The following is a 22564-nucleotide window of genomic DNA, read 5'->3' as shown; positions in this document are numbered from 1 at the left end:
AGAAGGAGCCAGGAGGAGGAATAATAGATGCCTGGGCCAATTAGCAGGGGAGGGGAGTGACTAGCAACCAGTTACTGCTAGCCACACCCTCCCCAGTGACATGAATCAAATGAATCGGTTCATGATCCGGTTCTTTTTGATGAATTGAATCGAATAAATCGATTCATTGAAAAGAGCCGGACTTCCCATCACTAGTAAAGCTATGTATGTGTGTCAGTGTGCAGCAGCCCCCGCCTACCTCCCCTGTTGCTCCACCTCCCTCCAGTCACTTCCTCCTGGCTGCACAGAAATGTCTCTGCTTTGTCCAGCTAGAGCAGAGTAGAGATGGGAAGTTCGGATCTTTTCAATGATCCGGATGATTCGAATCGGATCATTGAAAAGATCCGGATCTTTGATCCGAATCTCGGATCATTTTACTAGGGAAGCATTCGGGGGTGAAATGACTAGCAGGACAGGTCTGTGGACAGGAGAAGGTGAGGGGGGTGGACACACAGAGAAGGGGAGATGATGGACAGAGGGCAGGGAATGGACAGAGAAGGGAGGAGGGACGAGCAGAGAGCAGAAATGTTTGCTTGCACACAATACCCACATGCTGCAATCATATGCTTTACATGTATTTCACCTATATGCTCATCTGTGTACTTTCTCATGCAAATGTCGCACAGTGAAAGAAAGCATTCCCCGAAGATAAGTGCAGCTGTATAGAGCAGAGTCTGGGAGGATCATATTGCAAAGCAATCACAGTCCCTGCAAAGTTACTGAGCTGTGCTGAGCCAAAAGCTTCCAATGTGATCACTGTGCAGCACTACGGAACAGACAGCCTGTAATGGGCAGCACGTTATAGCCAGTATGTGTGCTCTACACATATCTGGCAGTGGCACCCATGTCCCCTCTCTCTCATCTACCTGTCCCTGTGCAAGGCTGCCTCCCATCCAACTCAGCGATCAGTCCCTGCTCTGCTTCCAGGACCCCGCTGCCCGCTGAGAGGGGGCGTGTCGCCCCTGGCCCCGCCCCTTTTGCGATCCGAATCACTCATTTTGATGATTCGGATGATCGACTCATAAAATAGATTCGGATCAAAGATCCGAATCGTTCATGATCCGGACAACACTAGAGCAGAGAGAGCCTGGCCCTGGGACTGACTGTAGGGTGACACTGGAGGGGAGGGGCTAAGAAGCTGATGTAATTCACACTCTGGATGACCCTGCTTTGTGAGTATATCGCATTTACTCTAAACATTTATCATTTGTTAAGATTTACTACACTATATTTGGCTCTCGGTGTTGCTGGTTTTTACGCACTTTTGATTAGAGTTCAGAAACAGATGTCTGTTTTGGAATTCACATGTAAATGCCCGCAGGGTGGGGTGCCTGGCCCTGAGCTGCACAAGTAGATCTGCAAAACAATGGCTTCCCACACCAGTGTACACAGGCAGCACACACAGGCAAGGCATGCTGATAAGCCAGACATCAGATAGGTATCCCCTCCCCCAGCATGCTCTGTATATCTGGGCTTATAAAGCTACATACACAGCCCTGATTTCATCAAATCACTGGTCGTCAGACCGGCCCTTCTGTCGACAGTTTACCCTTGTGTGCAGTCTGTCGGCAGGCTGATAAGGCTGGTTTTGACTGCTGAACAGATCAGTCAAAACCAGCCTTATGGATTTGTTCACACTATAAATCGCTAAATGCGAACGCTGAGCGTTTTTCTGGTGTTTTCCTCAATAGTATTTGGAGCGTTTTTTAACTGTATGGGCCCGTTCACACCTGAGCGGGAATCGCACAATTCCCGCTCACGGCAAACCGCTAGCGGTTCTGCAAGAACCGCTACACAATGTAGCGAGTGGCAGTGTTCTCACTGCCGCGGTTGCGGTTAGCGATAACCGCAACCGCGCTGCATGCAGCGGTTTGCCGGCGATGAGCGTTCCGCGATTTGCGATCATGATTAGCGTGCATAGCACGCTAATCGCGATCGCTCCAAAACCGCCGCAGTGTCCAGTGATTTTTTTTCTGTGCTAATCGCGGGAAAATCACTCCCGCAAAAACGCCGGCGGTAATCGCCGGCGTTCTGCGATTTTAAGTGTGAACGGGCCCTTCCGTTTTCCTGCGTTTTGCGTTTAGCGATTTTACTGCACGTGTGTCGCTCTCCCATACAGGAAATGGCCACTACACAGGAAACAGGTGTTTTATGGGTAAACTGCAGTGTTTTATGGGTAATCTGCAATATTTACTGAGTAAAAGCGCAGGTAAGCCGCTGATTATTGTGAACAGCCCAGCGCTTCTGGGGCGATTTTGAAGCGCTCCTATCTTTAACATTGAAGCGCTAATCGCTCAAAATCGCTCAGAAATGGTGCAGGTTACGCGTTTGCGTTTCAGCTAATCGCTGAAAAACGTAAAACGCTTAAATGAGAGCAGCCACATATACGTAACATTGACCAAGCGCTTTTCAAAACGCTAGCGACTTCCAACGATGCTGAAATTGCCTGAAAAGCGCTCTAGTGTGAATGGGCCCTATCAGTCTGCCGACAGACTGTACACATGGGGAATCTGTCTACAGGATGGAAGAGATCAGCTTTAGGCCCCATTCACCCCTAAAACCGCAAAACGCCGGCGACTACCGCTAGCGGTTTGCGGGAGTGATTTTTCTGCGATTAACGCGGAAAGAATCACTGGACACTGTAGCGTTTTGGGAGCGAACGCAATTAGCGTTGCTATGCATGTCAATCGCGAGTGCGAATCGCCGGCAAAACGCTGCATGTTACGCATTTGCAGTTAATGCTAACCGCAAACGTGGCAGTGAGAACATTGCCATAGGCTTACATGGGCTAGCAGTTTTTACAAACTGCTAGCGTTTTGCGCTGAGCGGAAATAGCGCAATTTCCGCTCACGTGTGAATGGGCCCTTCGAGTGTCTGCAGTTTCCTGCCAACCCTGCTGCTTTTAGCTGATAAGCAGCAAGTGAATGTGTGTTTTTTGCCTCCCTAATGCTGGGAATACACGGGTCGTTTCTGCCGCTCAATTTTCCGCACAATTCTCTTCCGCTCATTTTTCTTATCTGTTTCCATTCACTTCAATGACAAACTGAGCGGCAAAAAGACCGAACGGCGATCGGCTATATCAGAAATGATCTATCGGACCATCTATCTGCGGCAGAAGTGAACCGTGTATTCCCAGCATGAGAGCTCGCTCACATTAGAGGCGGTTTTGCCTTTTTTTTTTTTTTAAAGCGCTGGCGATTTTTCAAAAATGCCCTGAAAGCGCTTACACCATGCTTTCCAATGATATGGTTCTCACTGGGCGTTCAGTTCACTTGCCGTTACGTTTTGCGCTGCAGGGACCATTTTGAGGCGATTTTGCCTCAATGGAAAGTATAGGAAAAGCGCAAAACACTCACAAAATCGCTTTGTGCAGCGATTCCATTCATGTTTTTAAGAATAAATGCATTGCATTTATTCTTTCCCAGATCAAAGAGTTCACTTCCTGACTTGCGTCAGGGAGTGAATTAAAAAACCGCTCGGGAAAAGTGATTAGAAAAGCGCTTTTAACAAAAACGCATCTTCCACCCAAGCGCCGGGAATCGCTAAAAAAAAACTTGTCCAAAAATGGCTAACGCGATCGGAGCGCAATGTGAATGAGCCCTTATAGATGCTTCCTTTATTTTTTGTTTTTTTAAATCTTATGTATTACTGTGACACTGGAGAAAAGTCTTTTCCCTCTGGAGGCTTCCCACACCCTCCTCCGGACCACCACAGCTGCTGAGGACCCTCGTCTGTGAGCGATCGCAGCCGTACTGCACAGCTGACTGATCACCCTTGCGTATGAAGCACCACGGAGCCATTTATGCACAGCAGGAAAACGCTCTGGACCAGTGACTCCGTGCTGCTGCACAGGTGTGAGCGGTCGTGCACCCGCGCCATGCAGCCATGCTTGTGCACGGGCAAGAGTGCAGGTACACGACAATCCCTTGTTGCAGAGGTTCGGGGGGTCCCAGCACTGGAGCAATGTGGGGGATGGGGAAGCCTCCGGATTATCCAGAGACTTCTCTCTTCTAAGATGAGTGTCTGCCTAGGGTGCTTATTTTTTCCCCTCACAAGTACACTTTAAAAAAAGCTTGATGAGAATAAAGGGTTAACCGATATACTGACCTCAACGATGCATAGGCTCTCCTGACACCTCCAGGCTCCTCACTGTGCCTATCCCTTGTTCTTGTCACTGTGGCATCCTCCGTTCAGGATGTCCAGGGGGCATGCACGGTATCGTGTAGCAGCTGCAGCCAGGAGCATTCTGGGCAAGCACAGGTTCCATTACTTTCAACTGGTCCTGGTCAGAGCTACAAAGGGGGGCTACAGTGGCAAGACAGAGGGGATGCTAGACACATTAAGGCGCCTGAAGGTGTCAGAGCTTATAGGTCATCAAAGTAGGTATATGTTCATTTCTTTTTATCCCTCAGGTACACTTAAGGACCACTCCAGTGAAAAAATTAAGCAGTAAAAATGTGACAGAACAGACAGGTTTTGGACTAGTCCATCTCCTCATTGAGGATTCTCAGGGTTTTCTTTGTTTTCAACAGCATTTCCTGAACAGCAGTTTAACTGCCAAAATAGTAAGATACCAGCCAGCCTCCCTACTCACTTGCACACTATTTTGGCAGTTAAGGTGCGTACACACATGCGACTATAGTCGTTTGTAACGATCGTTCCCCGATCTTTACCAACGACGATCGTTACAAAAAAACGAACCACCGACTATTGAGGCAAACGACGAACGAGCCAAATCGCTACAAAAGAAAGTTCTGTCTCGGCGGATTTTAACCAACGACGATCGTTTGCAAAAGTAGTATAGTAAACATCGTTGGAAACGGTCGTCCGTACTAGGCTTGACATGCGCATTTCACTATTTCTCTGTGAAACTTCTCATTTTTATGCGCAGGCGCAATAGTTGGTTTACGTGATGTAACGTTCGCTCTAACGATCAGATCGTTACACACCTTTTAAAACTAACTTTACTTAGGTCGTTCTTTCATCAATTAAAAGTTCGTTCCTCGTTCTCAACGAACGATTGTTGTCGCATGTGTGTACGTAGCATTAGACTTTGCAACTGCCGTTCAGGAAATGCTTTTGAAAACCCTAAGAATCCCCCATGAGGAGATGGACTAGGTCAAAACCTGTCGGTACTGTCAGATTTTAACAGCTTACTTTTTTTTTTTTTTTTTTTTTTGCCATAGTGGTCCATTAAAGTTTTATATTGTGTATTTAGATAGTATTGGCATCTTATCCTGTGAATGAGGTCATCTGCCTGTTGCTGGTATTATTCTTCAATTTTGGCTGGGGTGTGCACTATGTTGCGTGCGCTGATCTGAAGCCACTTAAAGAGACTCCGTAACAAAAATTGCATCCTGTTTTTTATCATCCTACAAGTTCCAAAAGCTATTCTAATGTGTTCTGGCTCACTGCAGCACGTTCTACTATCACCATCTCTGTAATAAATCAATGTATCTTTCCCCTGTCAGACTTGTCGGCCTGTGTCTGGAAGGCTGCCAAGTTCTTCAGTGTTGTGGTTCTGCTATGAACTCCCTTCCAGGCCTTTGTATGCACACTGCCTGTGTATTATTTAGATTAGAGCATCTTCTCTCTTCTCTCTTATCTTTTACAAGCTGGATAAATCATCCTCTGAGCTGGCTGGGCTTTCACATACTGAAGAATTACAGACAAGGGCAAAGCTGTTTGCAGGAGAAAAAAGAGCAGCCTGAAACTTCAGTGCATGAGAACTGCAGGGAGAAAGAAACACACAAATGATCTCTTGAGATACAAAAGGAAGGCTGTATACAGCCTGCTTGTGTATGGATGTATTTTCTATGTGTGGACATACTGTACATCAACCTACTTCCTGTTTTGGTGGCCATTTTGTTTGTTTATAAACAAACTTTTTAAAACTGTTTTTAACCACTTTTAATGCAGCGAGGAGTGGCGAAATTGTGACAGAGGGTAATAGGAGATGTCCCCTAACGCACTGGTATGTTTACTTTTGTGCGATTTTAACAATACAGATTCTTCTCTTTAAGCCATAAATGAGTTTTACTCACCTGGGGCTTCTACCAGTCCCCTGCAGCCATCCTGTGCCCTCACAGTCTCGATCAGATGCTCCTGTCCCCCGCCGGCAGCTACTTTCACTTTCGGCTTAAAGAGACACTGAAGCGAAAAAAAACTATGATATTATGTTTTGTATGTGTAGTACAGCTAAGAAATAAAACATTAAGATCAGATACATCAGTGTAATTGTTTCCAGTACAGGAAGAGTTAAGAAACTCCAGTTGTTATCTCTATACAAAATGGCCTCAATTCACTAAACTTATCTCCTGTCTTTAATAACTCTTCTAGAGTTGTTACCATGGTGATAAGGCATGTAGTATTCAGGAAACATTTTACCTCAGGCAAGCCTAAAGTTAACTCTTCTGTCTTTAAATTAACTCTCCAATCCTTAAAATAACTCCAGAGTTAAAGACAAGCTGTTAATTAGCTGCATGTGAAAATAACTACAGAGGAGGTAACTTAAGGAATGAAGAGGTAAGATAACTCTCTCACGTGTGGAGGTAAGTTTTCTCTTGCCTTATTATCTCTAGCATGATCTTAGTGAATTGAGGCCTTATCTCTACGACTTTCAAAGTCATGGAGAGGGCTGTTATCTGACTTTTATTATCTCAACTGTTAGTTAACTATTTACTTTTCCTCTGTTAGAGGAGAGGTCATTAGTTCACAGACTGCTCTGAAAGACTCATTTTGAATGCTGAGTGTTGTGTAATCTGCACATATTATAGAATGATGCAATGTTAGAAAAAACACTATATACCTGAAAATAAAAATATGAGAATCTGCTGCTAATCTTCTAGTAATTATTCATAGTACACAACCAATTCATTATATCATATATTTTTTTTTTCGCTTCAGTGTCTCTTTAAGTGTCCCTTTTTATGCTGGGCATACACGGATAATATCCGACATGTCCGATCAACGCGGGGATCGATTCCGCGGGCGGACAATGGCGGTCGAATCAAGCGGAAGATAAGTGCCGGTGGGGACGAGCGGGAATCGATCCGGCGGCTAATCGAGCCGCCAAATCGACTCGTGTATGCCCAGCATACGTCATCATACACACGTACCAACTATTTTCCAAACTTGTCTGTTGGAACATAGCTGGGCGTGTGTACAGCTGGCAAACAAGACGACCAACTCATAAAAGGTTGTTTGCCAGATCCAACCGGTGCATCAATCTGCCCAACTATCACTCAGGTTGGAACATGTGTACAAGTCTTTTGAACAACTTTGTTTTTGAATGCGGACATGTTGTTCAGTTTGTCATTTAGCTTGCATACATAGTATTTAAGTGAGTTGGTTGTTTTGTTGGTTGGTCTCTGTGTGTATGTACTTGTCAGGCAAACAACTTGTTGGTTGTCCATTATTAAGTTGGCTGTGTGTATGAGCCTTTACGCTGCACCTATACTGATAGTAAATTCGCTGTAGTTTGTGTCGTTCTTTTCAGGGCTGTGGAGTTGGTACAAAAATCTTCCGACTTCAACTCCGACTCCTCAGTTTATGAAGCCACGACGCCAACTCCGACTCCGGGTACCCAAAATTGCCCCGACTCCTCGACTCCTTACTCTAATTCTTAACAGGGCTGTGAATTTTGTACAAAAATCATCCGACTCCTCAGTTTATGAAATAAATGACTCCGACTCCGGGTGCCCAAAATTACTCCGACTCCTCAGCCCTGGTTCTTTTCTATCCCCAGTATGTATGGTATAAGGAGTTACACTGTGCCTGTACAGATAGTAAACTAGCTGCTGCATGTGCCAATCTCTGCTACCCCCAGTATGTATCATATAAGGCAGTGATCTGCAAACTTGGCTCTCCAGAGACTCCGTAACAAAAATTGCATCCTGTTTTTTATCATCCTACAAGTTCCAAAAGCTATTCTAATGTGTTCTGGCTTACTGCAGCACTTTCTACTATGACAGTCTCTGTAATAAATCAATGTATCTTTCCCTTGTCAGACTTGTGGCCTGTGTCTGGAAGGCTGCCAAGTTCTTCAGTATTGTGGTTCTGCTATGAACTCCCCCTTCCAGGCCACTCTCTGCACACTGCCTGTGTGTTAATTAGATTAGAGCAGCTTCTCTCTTATCTTTTACAAGCTGGATAAATCGTCCTCTGAGCTGGCTGGGCTTTCACATACTGAAGAATTACAGACAAGGGGAAAGCTGTTTGCAGGAAGAAACGAGCAGCCTGAAACTTTAGTGCATGAGAGATGCAGGGGGAATGAAACACACAAATGATCTCTTGAGATTCAAAAGGAAGGCTGTATACAGCCTGCTTGTGTATGGATGTATTTTCTATGTGTGGACATACTGTACATCAACCTACTTCCTGTTTTGGTGGCCATTTTGTTTGTTTATAAACAAACTTTTAAAAACTGTTTTTAACCACTTTTAATGCGGCGGGGAGCGTCGAAATTGTGACAGAGGGTAATAGGAGATGTCCCCTAACGCACTGGTATGTTTACTTTTGTGCGATTTTTAACAATACAGATTCTCTTTAAAGGGAACCTAAACTGAGAAACATATGGATTTTTCCTTTTAAAATAATACCAGTTGCCTGACTCTCCCGCTGATCCTGTGTCTCTAAGGGCCCGTTTCAACTTGTGAGCTGGGAATCGCCGTGGAAAAATTTTGCATGCAGATGCGAATTTCGCATACGGATTTTCATACAAATTCATATACGATTTCGCATGGATGACTATGTATGCAAATTTAACCATGGCAGTGCCTGTGTGCTTTTACATTGTTTCTATGCGAAATCGTATACGAATTCGCATACCAAAACCGCATGCAAATTTCCTACTAAATACATTGTATGCGAATTGCATAGCGGTATGCGAATTCTGATGGCTCTGTTGTGCAGATTTTTTTCTGCACAGAAAAATGCTCAGAAATCCTGACAAGTGGAAACAGTCCAATCCACTTGTATTGTCTATGCGAATCTGCATGCAGGAAACACATGCAGATTCGCTCTAGTGGAAACGGGCCCTAATACTTTCAGCCACAGCTCCTCAACAAGCATGCAGATCACGTGCTCTGAAGTCAGACTGGATTAGCTGCATGCCTGTTTCAGGTGTGTCATTCAGCCACTACTGCAGCCAAAGAGATCAGCAGGACTGCCAGGCTACTGGTATTGTTTAAAAGGAAACATCCATAATCTTCTCAGTTTAGGTTCCCTTTAAGTAGAGTGACCAGACGTCCCGGATTGCCCGGGACACGTCCCGGATTCGGGGTCCGCTGTCCCAGGCTTAATGAGGTCCCGGGAAACGTCCCGCTTTCAGCAGCGGGACGTCCCGGCCTCGGGACTCTGGCCACTCTCTCCTCAATGAACTGGCAGCGGCGTCTATAGACGCCGTGCCAGTTCATTGCCCGCAGCCCCGCTCCAGCCTCCTCTTCCGGTGTCTGTTTCCGACACCAGCAGGCGAGCAGGGCTACGGCAAGATGGCTGCCGGAGCCCTGTACTGGAGACCTATTTGTGTCACTAGTACAGGGCTTCGGGCGCCATCTTGCCGTAGCCCTGTCAGCGCGGGAGACCAGAGCAGGAGGAACAAGACGGTCCCGGGACGGAGCAGCGCGCCAGAGGCCGGACACTTCTGCCAGGTGAGTAAATGCTTTCTTTTCCAGGTGAAATGTTTGCCCGCATTGTTTCTTTTCCGGTGAAATGTTTGCCCGCATTTTTTCTTTTCTGGTGAAATGTTTGCCCGCATTGTTTCTTTTCTGGTGAAATGTTTGCCCGCATTGTTTCTTTTCTAGTGAAATGTTATTGTTTGCCCGCATTGTTTCTTTTCTGGCGAAATGTTTGCCTGCAGTGCGTTTCTTTTCTGGCGAAATGTTTGCCCGCAGTGCGTTTCTTTTCTGGCGAAATGTTTGCCGCATTGCGTTTCTTTTCTGGTGAAATGTTTGGCTGCAGTGCATTTCTTTTCTGGTGAAATGTTTGCCCGCAGTGCGTTTCTTTTCTGGCGAAATGTTTGCCCGCAGTGCGTTTCTTTTCTGGCGAAATGTTTGCCCGCATTGCGTTTCTTTTCTGGTGAAATGTTTGCCCGCAGTGCGTTTCTTTTCTGGCGAAATGTTTGCCCGCATTGCGTTTCTTTTCTGGTGAAATGTTTGGCCGCAGTGCGTTTCTTTTCTGGTGAAATGTTTGCCCGCAGTGCGTTTCTTTTCTGGTGAAATGTTTGGCCGCAGTGCGTTTCTTTTCTGGTGAAATGTTTGGCCGCAGTGCGTTTCTTTTCTGGTGAAATGTTTGCCCGCAGTGCGTTTCTTTTCTGGTGAAATGTTTGCCCGCAGTGCGTTTCTTTTCTGGCGAAATGTTTGCCCGCAGTGCGTTTCTTTTCTGGCGAAATGTTTGCCCGCATTGCGTTTCTTTTCTGGTGAAATGTTTGGCCGCAGTGCGTTTCTTTTCTGGTGAAATGTTTGCCCGCAGTGCGTTTCTTTTCTGGTGAAATGTTTGCCCGCAGTGCGTTTATTTTGTACTGACATGTTGCCCGCATTGCGTTTATTTTATACTGACATGTTGCCTATTGCGTTTATTTTCTGGTGTCCGGGGTAACTGTTACTGCATTTATTATTTAATGGTCATAGATGGCTATGTTTGCTGCTTTGTGGTTACGGTACACTATTAGCATCACACAGTTTCTGCACACCCATGATACAAAGTCTCGTTTGTCCACATCATGGCGTAAACACTGCTTTCTTATGCCTCGCTGTTACATCATTACGTTAGCTCCGCCCATACAATGTCATGGCCCATTTTTCGCCGCGCCGCGCTGCGCGCGCCGCAGCCCCCCTCCCCCAGTCTTCGCCGCTGCGTGCTCCTCACTCCTTCCCACTTTTCGCCGCAGCGCGCTACGCGCGCCGCCCCCCCCCCACGCCCCCCCCCCCCCCCCCCCCCGTCCCAGGTTGGACCCACAAAAATATGGTCACTCTACTTTAAGGAACTACAAGTCCCACAATGCATTGCGGGAGTCTGACAGCCACAGTCATGATTCATAAAGGCAAATTCATTGTGGGACTTGTAGTTCCTTAAAGGACTTACAAGGCCAAGATTTTAGAAAAAAATAAAAAAAAAGTTAGCTACCTGCGTCAGCTTGTCAGGCACGGCGGACGCCGTCCGCGCCCTCCGTGCCGTTACGCCCGGTCACCGCCGCTCAGTAGCCCCCCGAACGGTCCCCGACCGCGCGGCCCGGGTCGGGCTCTCCAGCCTGTAGAAAGATGGCGGCCGGAGCTGGCCACGGCTGCGCAGTATGCATAGCCGCGAGTGCGGCTGCACAGCTCTAAGGCCAACCCCCCCGATCCACGCTACTGTTACGTGGATCGGGGGGGGGGTTGGCCTCAGAGCTGCGACCCGGGCCGCGCGGTCGGGGACCGTTTGGGAGGCTACTGAGCGGCGGTGACCGGGCGTAACGGCGCGGACGGCGTCCTCCGTGCCTGAGAAGCTGACGCAGGTAGCTAACTTTTTTTTATTTTTTTTTCTAAAATCTTGGCCTCGTAAGTCCTTTAACAGCTGGAGAGCCAAGTTTGCAGATCACTGGTATAAGGTGTTATGTGCCACTAATCTCTGCTACCACCAGTATGTACGTTATAATGTGTTACTCTGTGCCTGTATTGATATTAAACTAGCTGCAGTGTGTGCTGATCCCTGCTACCTCCAGTATTAGTTGTAAAACTTGCTACACACACAATTTTGATTAGCCAATTTTAGTACTTCTAAGTATCATGAGAACACAGCTCTATTCATAGTAGGCCTGAACGATTTTAGAAAAAAATTGAATTGAGCGATTTCTGTCCAAAATTACGATTTCGATTCACGATTTCCTTCAAATCAAGCTTTGTCCCCCCTCTGTCCCCGTCTCTCCTTGTGCCCCCTTTGCCTCTTCATGCCTCCTCTGGGTCTCTCTCTTGCCTCCTTTGTGTCTCTGTGCCCCCTCTGTGTCTCTCTTTGTGCCCCCTCTGTCCCCCAAGTTGCATCAGTTCTGGACATAGCTTCCAGCACGAGTCCAGCGATGCCCGTCTATCCACTTTGCCTCCTGCAAGCTCTAATGCACGGGATACTTCCAGTATATCATGTGACATACAGGAACCTGAAGTTTTGCCAAGCACAAGAGGCGGCAGAGGGCGGTAGAGGATGGAAGGTGTGTACAACGCTGTGGGCACTGGGACTTTGGGAAAGTTTGAAGGCGCTTCTTCAAACTTCCTTTCGTGGAAATGACGTGATCGCGATATTCGCCACTTTGACGATTCTGAAATTGTGATCTTGGTGATCGCGATTTCGATTTAAATTCGATTTATCTTTCAGGCCTAATTCATAGTATTCAAAGTCTTTTGGCCCTCATACGACATGGGGGTGGTAAAATTGGTCAGTGATTGACCAATTTAAAATGGAATGTGTATGCATCTTTATTCTATGCCTATACTGATAGTAAACAATTTAATTAAAGGATAGGGGCTCCATCCAAAATTTGACTGCACAGGTCCACCATTATGATCTCTAGGTTACACCGCTGTTAGGTTCATGTACATTTGGCCCAGTGAAATAATAATGCACTGGAGTGGTACTGTGTCTGCAGCTTAATGAGGTAACAGCAGTAGTGTGCACACAGCTCTGAGTGTCAGTGGGCTGTGGAGTGTCACACACAAAAAAACACAGGAGACTGATGTACTAGCTCTCAAAGGGGCTGTTTGGGGTGCTTTCACAGTAAGTGAGGAACAAGAACACAGGCCTAGCAAATGCTTTCCCTACCTATCTGCAGCAAGTCTGTCCCTGCTCTCACTAACAGTCAGCAGCCAGCAGAGAATGAATCCAATATGGCCACCGCAACTGCTTTTTGATAGGGGGTGGGGGATCCGAGAAGGGGTGCTAGCTGATTGGCTGCCATGTGAGCTGACTGTGAGGTAAGGGGTAAAAGTTTAGCTCAATAAATGCACAGGGGGCGAATCGAACACGCCAAATGTTCACTGTTCGCCACAAATGCGAACAGCCGATGTTCACAGATTTCTGCTCGCCGGTGAAATGTTCGGGCCATCTCTATTAGGCAACACCAGGGGAGTCTTATTGTTAGGCACCACCAGGGGGTCTCAGGGATAGGGACCACTGGGGGGGGGGTCTTGAGGTTAGGCGCCACCAGGGGGGGGGGGTCTTAGGGTTAGGTGCCACCAGGGGGGTCTTGGGGTTGGTCACCACTAGGGTAGGGTTCTGTGTGAGAGTAGGGAGAGGTTAGATTATAGTGAAATATCTGCAAACATTGCCGATATTTCACAATATGAATAAGGTTGTAGTATATCGGTAAGTCTACCGATATCCTACTACCACAATTAAATTATTTATCGATTGCACCTTAATTAGCGTCTAGAGCATGGCAGTGAATGATATCGCTGAGAAAAGTGCGGTGTAAAGTGTGTGCATGTTTGATTCTTCACGTTACTGACAAGATGTGTTTTTACCTATGGACAGATAACATGGCAAGGGAACAAGGCTGGGACCATCAGTTCACCGCAGAGTTTATTGAGCAGTACCGACGACTCCCGTGCTTATGGAAAACAACATCCAATGAATACCGGGACCGCACTAAGATGGAGAGCGCCTATAACAGCCTGGTGTCATTCTGCAAATCAAGGAACCGTGATGTCGATGTCACGTCTGTGAAGCGCAAAATTCAATGCTTACGAACCGTATTTCACAGAGTTTACAAGAAATATCAATCATCCAAAAAGTCAGGAGCAAGGCCAGACAAGATTAAGAAACCATATTTGTGGTACTTTGATCTTTTGTTATTTGTATATGAGCAGGACTGTCCGATCACAACCAGTTCCAATGTGCAGGTTGGGACAGTGGCAAGTGACCAGGAGGTATGGACACCACTGGAGGAGGCACATGGCATTCCTTACTCACCTTGTGATGCGTCGACCAGCAGCCTCGAAATAGTGAGTTCATGCACTGTTAAATTTCAAGACTTCTATTTAGTACCAGTGTACATATTTGGTACAATTGTATCATGTGTGTATTTCATTATCGCTAGTTAGTATCTATACTAACTGTTATTATTTCATATTTATATAGTGCTGACATCTTCCACAATGCTGTAGAGCAGAGTTTCTCAAACTGGGTGCCGCGGCACCCTGGTGCACCTCAAGCACCTTCCAGGAGTGCCTCGGCCTTTATCACCATCCTTTGTGCTTTGCCATCAGGTAGCACAACACCACATTGATATACAAGGGGTTGGGTCAGTATCCACTTGCCCAATGGGTGCCACTGACTACTTAAAGGGGGATGTGGCCTAATATCACTAGCTATTTGAGGAAAATACTTCCTAGTAAGCATCACTAGCTACTTGAGGAGGAGGGGTGATGGGGGTGTCACTACAAGGAGTGGGAATACTACTTGGAGGGGGAATGTTGCCCAATAAACATCACTAGCTGCTAATGGATGGATGGGGGGGGGGGGCTGCCTAATAAAGGTAGTTGTTTTTGCTCAGGGGTGTCTTGAAAATTTTTCAAAGCCATCAAGGTGTGCCCCCTCACCAAAAAAGTTGGAGCTAGTAACTTGTGAGTCTTGTGAGAGAGCAGTTTCTGGCACGCCCCCAGCTAACAATCCCTCCAATGAGGAGGGAGAAAAATAGGAGCAGCACAGATGTCAAGATGGCTGACGGAGCCGCGATCGCGGCCGTTCGGCGCCTCGTACACGGTGAGTTTCAGCTTTTTCTCACCGAAAGTGGCACCATTCGTTAGAGCAGATTCTGAGCTTTCCATAGATATATGACTTGTGGGGGGTATAAACAGGCTGAAAGCGGAAATTCGCTCCGTTTTCAGCACAGCTCAAATTCTCTATGGGGATTTACGGTGGGTCCCCTAAAGTAGACTAGTTCCAAAAAGTTTGTCTTGTCACTAAATGTCCCTCAGAGGGGCTCACAATCATACATACACTACACGATACAATAGACATATGAATGTCTATCGTGTAGTGTATGTATCATAGTCTTGGGCCAATTTTTTTAGGTGGAAGCCAATTAACTTATCTGTGTGTTTTAGGGATGTGAGAGATAGTAGTAAAAAATTTTCTGTACCGTGTTAGCCAAACCATATATGTAGGTAGAAAAAAACAGTCTTGTAAAAGTAATACCTTTTTAATGGCTACCTGATAAAGTTAAATGATGCAAGCTTTCTGGGCTCTAGTCCCCTTCTTCAGGCATATTTCCAGATGTTAGTTGTAGTAAAACACTGATGCAGGTAAACAGCAAACACAAAGATGGCAGTTGTGCTGGTTGCTGTTTAGCAGTTAGATGTCAGGTGATCAGCAGGCTGGAGCCAGTGAGCTCATGCAAACACACATGAAATCTAGCAGGTTTCTGAAGATAGTGAAGCCAAGTCAATCATGTTACATAAGGAGTCATGAATCCCGTTCCACAATTTAACCCTTCTGTTAATGTCTTGAACATTTTCATAAATTTGTACTCAGAAATCTTTCTTGCTTGTTCATTTTTGAAGTTACACAGCATGCAAGATCTCAAAGTACTTATTCTTAAGGGTAACTTCAAAAATGAACAAGCAAGAAATATTTGAGTACAAATTTATGAAAATGTTCAAGACATTAACAGAAGGGTTAAATTGTGGAACGGGATTCATGACTCCTGTAACATGTAACATGATTGACTTGGCTTCACTTTCTTCAGAAACCTGCATAAGCTCACTGGCTCCAGCCTGCTGATCACCTGACATTTAACTGCTAAACAGCAACCAGCACAACTGCCATCTTCGTGTTTGCTGTTTACCTGCATCAGTGTTTTACTTCTGCTAACATTTGGATATATGCCTGAAGAAGGGGACTAGATCCCTGAAAGCTTGCATCATTTAACTTTATCAGTTAGCCATTAAAAGGTGTGATTTTTACAAGACTTTGTTTTTTTTCTACCTACATATAGGGATGTGAGAGGAAATCAATGTGCCCAGAGGAAACCCACACAGACACAGGGAGAACATACAAAGTCTGTGCATATAGTGCCCTGGCTGGGATGGGAATCGGGGACCCAGCAGTGCAAGGTGAGAGCACTAACCACTGTCCCCGAACACTCACAATAGAAACCCTACCATAGTCACATGTCCATTGTAGTCCAGGGCCAATGTCTGTGGGAAAGCAATTATTAACACAGAAGGTATTTGCAATAATCCAGGATTAAACATGAGCAACTGTGGTTTCCCATGATGCCTCGCTCCTGTATATCCAACTTATCTCTGTATGCCTCTGAAGCCAGGCTTACATCCAGAACCGCTGGTGTATAGTTAGCCTCTAGCTTATAATTATAGCAGAGCCACATCAACCCAACATGCAGACAACCTGTTTCGGACATTTGGTCCTCATCGATGCATGGCATGGTTTGATATGGATCTAGGGGTCAGGGCTTTGACCAGCACTACAGAGTACCCAAGCAGCTTGGGGTGACCCAGAACCACTATTCAGTAGTGATGCATCATGGGAAACAATAGTTGCTCAGTTAAAGCTGGATAAAGGCATATTACATTAAGGCCTCGATTCATAAAGCATTCCCGCATGCGGAAATGCTGAAAACAGATGACTTTACCGACAACTAGAGATGTGGCGAACTGTTTGCCCGGCGAAAATCTCTGGAGCTCTTACTTCTTCCGGGTCGCACTAACCCGGAGTAGTACGCCTGCGCTGCACGGTGCAGCGTGCCCTAGATCGCGCTCCTGTTGCCGGGCACTCTCTGCGCATGAGCGTGACCGTCGTTCATGACGTCACGCACACGCGCAGAAATTGCCCGGCAACAGGAGCGCGATCTAGGATGCGCTCTGCCGGGCAGCGCAGGCGTACCACTCCGGGTTAGTGCGACCCGGAAGTAGTAAGAGCCCCAGAGATTTGGAGATGTTCGCCGGATGTTCTACCGACAACTAAGCAAAATGTGTATTCATCAAGGCTGTTTCCGCATGAAAAGCCGACATTCGCGAGCAGAGCGATAAATCACCGCCTTGTGCGGTGATTATGTTAATAAAAGTAACAACATGCCCATTCATAAAAATTACCGCAAGCGGTATGCAGCCGGGGATTACCGCTACCTCGGGATGTAGCGATAACCATGCGGAATATGTGCAAGTGAATGGGACAGACCTCCCAAACAGCAGCACAGAGAGCAGCGCACGGAGGGACTCCGGCAGCTTCCTAAATTTCCGCAAGCCTTCCACCAGCCTAGAGCGGGAGATCTCCGCTCTGTTATCGCAACTGACAAAATTTTATGAATGACCACCCAGAAGTGTGAAATACCGTGTGCGGAGTTTTCCCGCACAGATTTCATTAACCGCACACACTTTTATGAATCGAGGCCTAAGTGTTGATATTCTGTAGGAGGGCTTTTTGATGTACTTGAAAGGACAACTGAAGTGAGCGGTATATGGAGGCTGCCATATTTATTTCCTTTTAAACCGTACCAGTTGCTTGGCACTCAGGACCGGTCAGCTCATGATGCCAAGTGAGACAACTTCCTCAGGCGGCAGAAGTCTGGGGACAGCACCAGGCAGAAACAGGAAGTGAAGAGAATGCCTTGCCAACCTATACTGGGGACAACTGTACCTGGCTAACCTGTACTGGGGACAACTGTACCTGGCTAACCTGTACTGGGGACAACTGTACCTGGCTAACCTATACTGGGGGCAACTGTACCTGGCTAACCTATACTGGGGGCAACTGTACCTGGCTAACCTATACTGGGGACAACTGTACCTGGCTAACCTATACTGGGGGCAACTGTACCTGGCTAACTTATACTGGGGACAACTGTACCTGGCTAACCTATACTGGGGGCAACTGTACCTGGCTAACCTATACTGGGGGCAACTGTACCTGGCTAACCTATACTGGGGGCAACTGTACCTGGCTAACCTATACTGGGGGTAACTGTACCTGGCTCACCTATACTGGGGGCAACTGTACCTGGCTAACCTATACTGGGGGCAACTGTACCTGGCTAACCTGTATTGGGGCAACTGTACCTGGCTAACCTATACTGGGGGCACCTATACCTGGCTATCTACATATGCTGAGGGTGTTTTTTGGGGGGATCATCACAGCTATAACGTGTGGTGAAAATTGACGGGTGCTGTGTGATCATTTCAATTCTTGGGGGGGGGGGGGCATCCTCACAAGTTTGTCTCAGGCAGTAAAAAGTTTAGAACTGGCCCTGTTGGCACTGGTAGTCCTGCTGGTCTACTTGGCTGCAGTAGTGTCTGAATAACACCAGAAACAAGCATGCAGCTAATCCAGATTAAAAATGTAAAACGCCTGATCTGCTGCTATTGCTTAAGAGGAAATAAATATGGCAGACTACATATCCCTCTCACTTCAACTATGCTTTAAAGTGAACAGGAACCTCCCAAAAATCAACCAGATACTTACCAAAGGAAAGGCTCTGGGTCCTATAATGCCTTCCCGCTCCTCTTGCGGTCCCTGCGTTCCAGCGCTGGCTCCCCCGAACCGATAGGTCAAATACTGCTCTCTGTTCTTCCAAAGGAGGCTTCTGAAGTCTTGGCATCCCGAGTGCTCCATGAAGACTGCTGGCTCCATATTGCGCACGCGCAATCGCCCTCTCACACATGCGCAGTAAGGAGCCACTTCCCTTCGGGAGCACTTGGGCTCCTAAAGACTTCCTAAGCTTCTTGCGGTGGAGGATTCAAACGTGGGAGCCAGCGCTTAAGGGTGGGGACTAAGAGAGAAGTGGGCAGGCCTTCCCTCTCCTTAGGTAAGTATCTGTTTTGTTTTTTTAAGCTTCCCATTAGCTTTAAAGGATACCCGAGGTGACATGTGACATGATGAGACATGTATATACAGTGCCTAGCACACAAATAATGAAGCAGTGTTCCCTTTTTTTTCTTTCTCTGCCTGAAAGAGCTAAATATCAGGTATGTAAGTGACTGACTCAGTCCTGACTCAGGCAGGAAGTGACTACAGTGTGACCCTAACTGATGAGAAATTCCAACTATTAAACACTTTCCTAGCAGAAAATGGCTTCTGAGAGCGGGAAAGAGATAAAAAGGGTCAATAGTTCATAGATTTTTACCCCTGGCATACTTTAATGAATGTGTCATTGAGCAAAAACAATAAAACTGTTAAAACTTAAAAAGTACCGTATTTTTCGAAATATAAGACGCACCTAGATTTAGAGGGCAAAAATCTGGAAAAAAAAATAAACTAAACCTAGGTGCGTCTATGGTGCAGGGGCTTCTTATGGACCTCTAACTCCCCCAAAACTGTCTTTATCTAAGCTACACTGCTCATCTATACGAACACCTGCTACACTACACTTCCCTTACCCCTGCTGCCCCCACCAACTACACATTACTTCACTAGCCCCTACTACAACAACTATACTACACTTCCCTCACTAACCCCTCCAGCCAACCCAAACTACACTACACTTCACCCCTGCTGCATCTCACCTGATCCTGTTGCCGCGATCCTCCCCTCCTCCATCTGCCTGTCATCACCCGAGAGTCGCAGCAGCCGTCATCTGAGGGTCCCATTAGGTGTCATCGGAGGGTCCAGCAATCCCATCCAGTATTCCTGCTCTTTAAAGAGAACCTGTACTGAGTAAAATTATTTAAAATAAACACAATATGTAGCTGCAAATGAACATTACATAGTTACCTTGCCATCAGTTCCTCTCAGAAGCTCACCATTTTCTTCTGACAATGATCCCTTCCAGTTCTGACAACATTTTGTCAGAACTGAAATATATCAGTTGCTGTCAGTTACAGCTAAAAGGAGAACTGATGTGTCCACGTTTCCCTATGGCTCAAGTGGGCGATGTTACAGTTTAACTGTGTGCTGACCAGGAAGTTGTTATGGGGTAATGGCCATTTTCAAAATGGAGGACGGAGAATTCCATTGATCACAGTGGACAAACAGGACACAGGAGAGGAGAAAGAGATTGAGGAGTAGACTACACAGGAGGTAAGTATGACTTGTGTATGGTTATTTTGACTTTTTTAATTTTCAGTACAGGTTTTCTTTAAGTGTCCAAGTCGCCGGCTCCTCTTCGCTGCAGTCATGCTTGAATGCGGGCTTGCGGTGATTACGCGCTGCCAGGGCCGACTTCCTCCATAGTTACGGTGTCCTCTTCTTAGTTACAGTGCCCCCTTCTGCGTGACGAGCGGCGCACGTGCGGCGACCTGGACACTTAAAGAGCGGGGATACTGGATGGGATTGCTGGACCCTCTGATGACACCTAATGGGACCCTCAGATGACGGCTGCTGTGACCTTGGATGACAGCGGACAGACTAAGGAGGCGAGGATCGCGGCGGCAGGATCCGGTAAGTATGTTATGGGGCTAAAATACCGTACCTTTGGAATATAAGACACACCCACTAACCCCCACAGGCCCCCCCCAGTTTTGGGGAAGAAAGAGTGCGTCTTCCGAAAAATACGGTAGATTTAAACATAAAATAAAACTGGAATATCTTAGTCATTTTTTAGGAGAAGGAAGATAGTTACAATTGTTTATTTAACTTGTTTATTTTCGCCTTGGGTGTCCTTTAATCTCATACTTGCCAAGTGGACATGAGTCACCCAGGGTTTGTTGTGTACTCTGTAATTGCAAAATATCAAATGTCAATTTCATGGTGAATTTACCATCGTCTGTTTTTCTCTCCAGACAACTTGTAGCAGCAGGCCTGGAACGTCTGATCCCCTCAACCATATGACTCATGCACAGGAGACCTCGAATAATGATTGGCTAAACTCCGGACCAAACTCTCCAATATTGCCGGACACACCAAGAGTACCAGACACAGGAAGTGGTTACAGAGGCAGGAATGAGAGCACCGTGAATGAGATTGTAGGCCGTGTGCAAGAAGCTTCAGTTTTACTACACAATCAGCAAAGTGTGAATGAACTGATCGGTTTGCAATGGGGACAGAGGCTGAACATGCTGAACCGTGAGCAGTGGCACCACGCCCATGTTGCCATCGATGAAATCTTGTACAAAGCAAGTGATGGGCTTCTGACTAGCCAATGGGTTGATCTAATCCGTCGTCCTGTACCTGCACCACCACACTCCTCCCACAGAGGGCCACAATATCATGGGGACCACACGGGCTATTAATTACCTCAGCGGCAACCTTCTGCGTTTCAGAACAATCAGTGCCATCCATACCAGGTAGACGAGCTTTCTTCACAGACAAGTTACACGACCTTATACAGATGTGGGGAACTGGAGCACGCAGTGTTGCTTGCGCATTTTCAGTAGTCATTTTCGCTTAGAAAATTCAATTTTCGATTCGAGAAAACTTTAACGAAAAATAATAGCTTGTAAATGATATTTTTAACATAAATTTTTTTTTTTTTTTGAAAAATCAAGATTTTTACAGCAAAAAACAACTGTGGAAAAACAATATTTTTAACGTGACTATTTTTTTCCTGGAAAAAAAAATTTATTTTTAATGCAAAATTTGTTGTACATGCAAAAAAATACACGAAAAAATAACAACCTATTTTTTATAGAAATGTTTTGTTTTGAAGATCAAATACAACATTATTTTCACAAATATTAATGCGAAACGAATATTGGCATTTTTGGTGATCACCATCAGCAAGTTTTTTTGGTTTGGTTGGTAAAGTATTTTGCAGTAAAAGTGAGGGTAGGTCATGCGAACTCCAAGACTGTGTAACTAATATAAATGCGTTTGTTTGAATGAAATTGAAATATCATCTTGCAAGAATGAGCTCTTCCTAATGTAACGTGTGCGTTCCCTCTTGATTTTGATTGGCAACTCTTTGTCCAATATTACCGCCTGCATATACTGTAAGGGCCAGCATCCTTTAACCATTTCCAAACCATAGGATTTCCCAGTTAAAAATCAGAGCAATTTTCACATGATGCTCTCCCATTCATTCGCTGATAAATTATCGCACAGAAATTATCTATATATTTTTATTTTTTTTCACCAAAAAGTAGGCTTTCTTTGGTTGGTACTTTTTTTTTTTTTTTTTTCAAGTCAAGTTTATTGAAAGCTTCAGAACCATACAAAATATGGTTTAAAAAAAAATCACAATAATAACTACAATACAGCATATAAAACATCACATAGAGCCAACACTATAGCAATGAAAAATAAATAATAGCCCTTGACACACACAGGAGAAGACTAGTAAGCATAAAGCTCCATTATGTAACATTGAAAACATTTGTAACTCTACTTGCTTAAAGGATACCCGAGGTGACAGGTGACATGATGAGATAGACATGTGTATGTACAGTGCCAAGCACACAAATAACTAGGCTGTGTTCCTTTTTTCTTTCTCTGTCTGAAGGAGTTAAATATCAGGTATGTAAGTGGCTGACTTCGTCCTGACTCAGACAGGAAGTGACTACAGTGTGACCCTTACTGATTCCCCTTTTTATCTATTATTTGCTCTCAGAAGCCATTTTCTGCTAGGAAAGTGTTTTATAGTTGTAATTTCTTATCAGTGAGGGACACA

At 45.7% G+C, this 22564-nt stretch overlaps 1 protein-coding gene across 2 annotated transcripts; it reads left to right on the top strand.

The window, feature by feature from the left end:
- The first annotated feature begins 1116 nt into the window (after window positions 1–1116).
- On the top strand, window positions 1117–22348 carry LOC137521968 (uncharacterized). 2 transcript variants are annotated; one of them, XM_068241945.1, is made up of 4 exons: window positions 1117–1211; window positions 13537–14006; window positions 16001–16118; window positions 20739–22348. In XM_068241945.1, exons 1-4 carry the CDS (start codon window positions 1199–1201, stop codon window positions 20747–20749), a joined length of 612 nt encoding a protein of 203 aa, XP_068098046.1. In that variant the 5' UTR covers window positions 1117–1198; the 3' UTR covers window positions 20750–22348. The 2 variants fall into 2 exon arrangements, with proteins under 2 accessions (XP_068098046.1, XP_068098045.1); XM_068241944.1 differs by lacking the exon at window positions 16001–16118.
- The last annotated feature ends 216 nt before the right edge of the window (window positions 22349–22564 follow it).

Source organism: Hyperolius riggenbachi, chromosome 6, assembly GCF_040937935.1.
Source record: "Hyperolius riggenbachi isolate aHypRig1 chromosome 6, aHypRig1.pri, whole genome shotgun sequence".
NCBI classification, from domain to species: domain Eukaryota; kingdom Metazoa; phylum Chordata; class Amphibia; order Anura; family Hyperoliidae; genus Hyperolius; species Hyperolius riggenbachi.
Note: the sequence above shows the minus strand (reverse complement) of the source record. Positions and strands in the feature narration are given on the sequence as shown.

Excerpts from the sequence above, each read along its gene's own strand:
- LOC137521968 (XM_068241944.1), top strand. Across the intron at positions 14,007-20,738 it reads CGACCAGCAGCCTCGAAATA|ACAACTTGTAGCAGCAGGCC; the intron begins GTGAGTTCATGC and ends TTTTCTCTCCAG.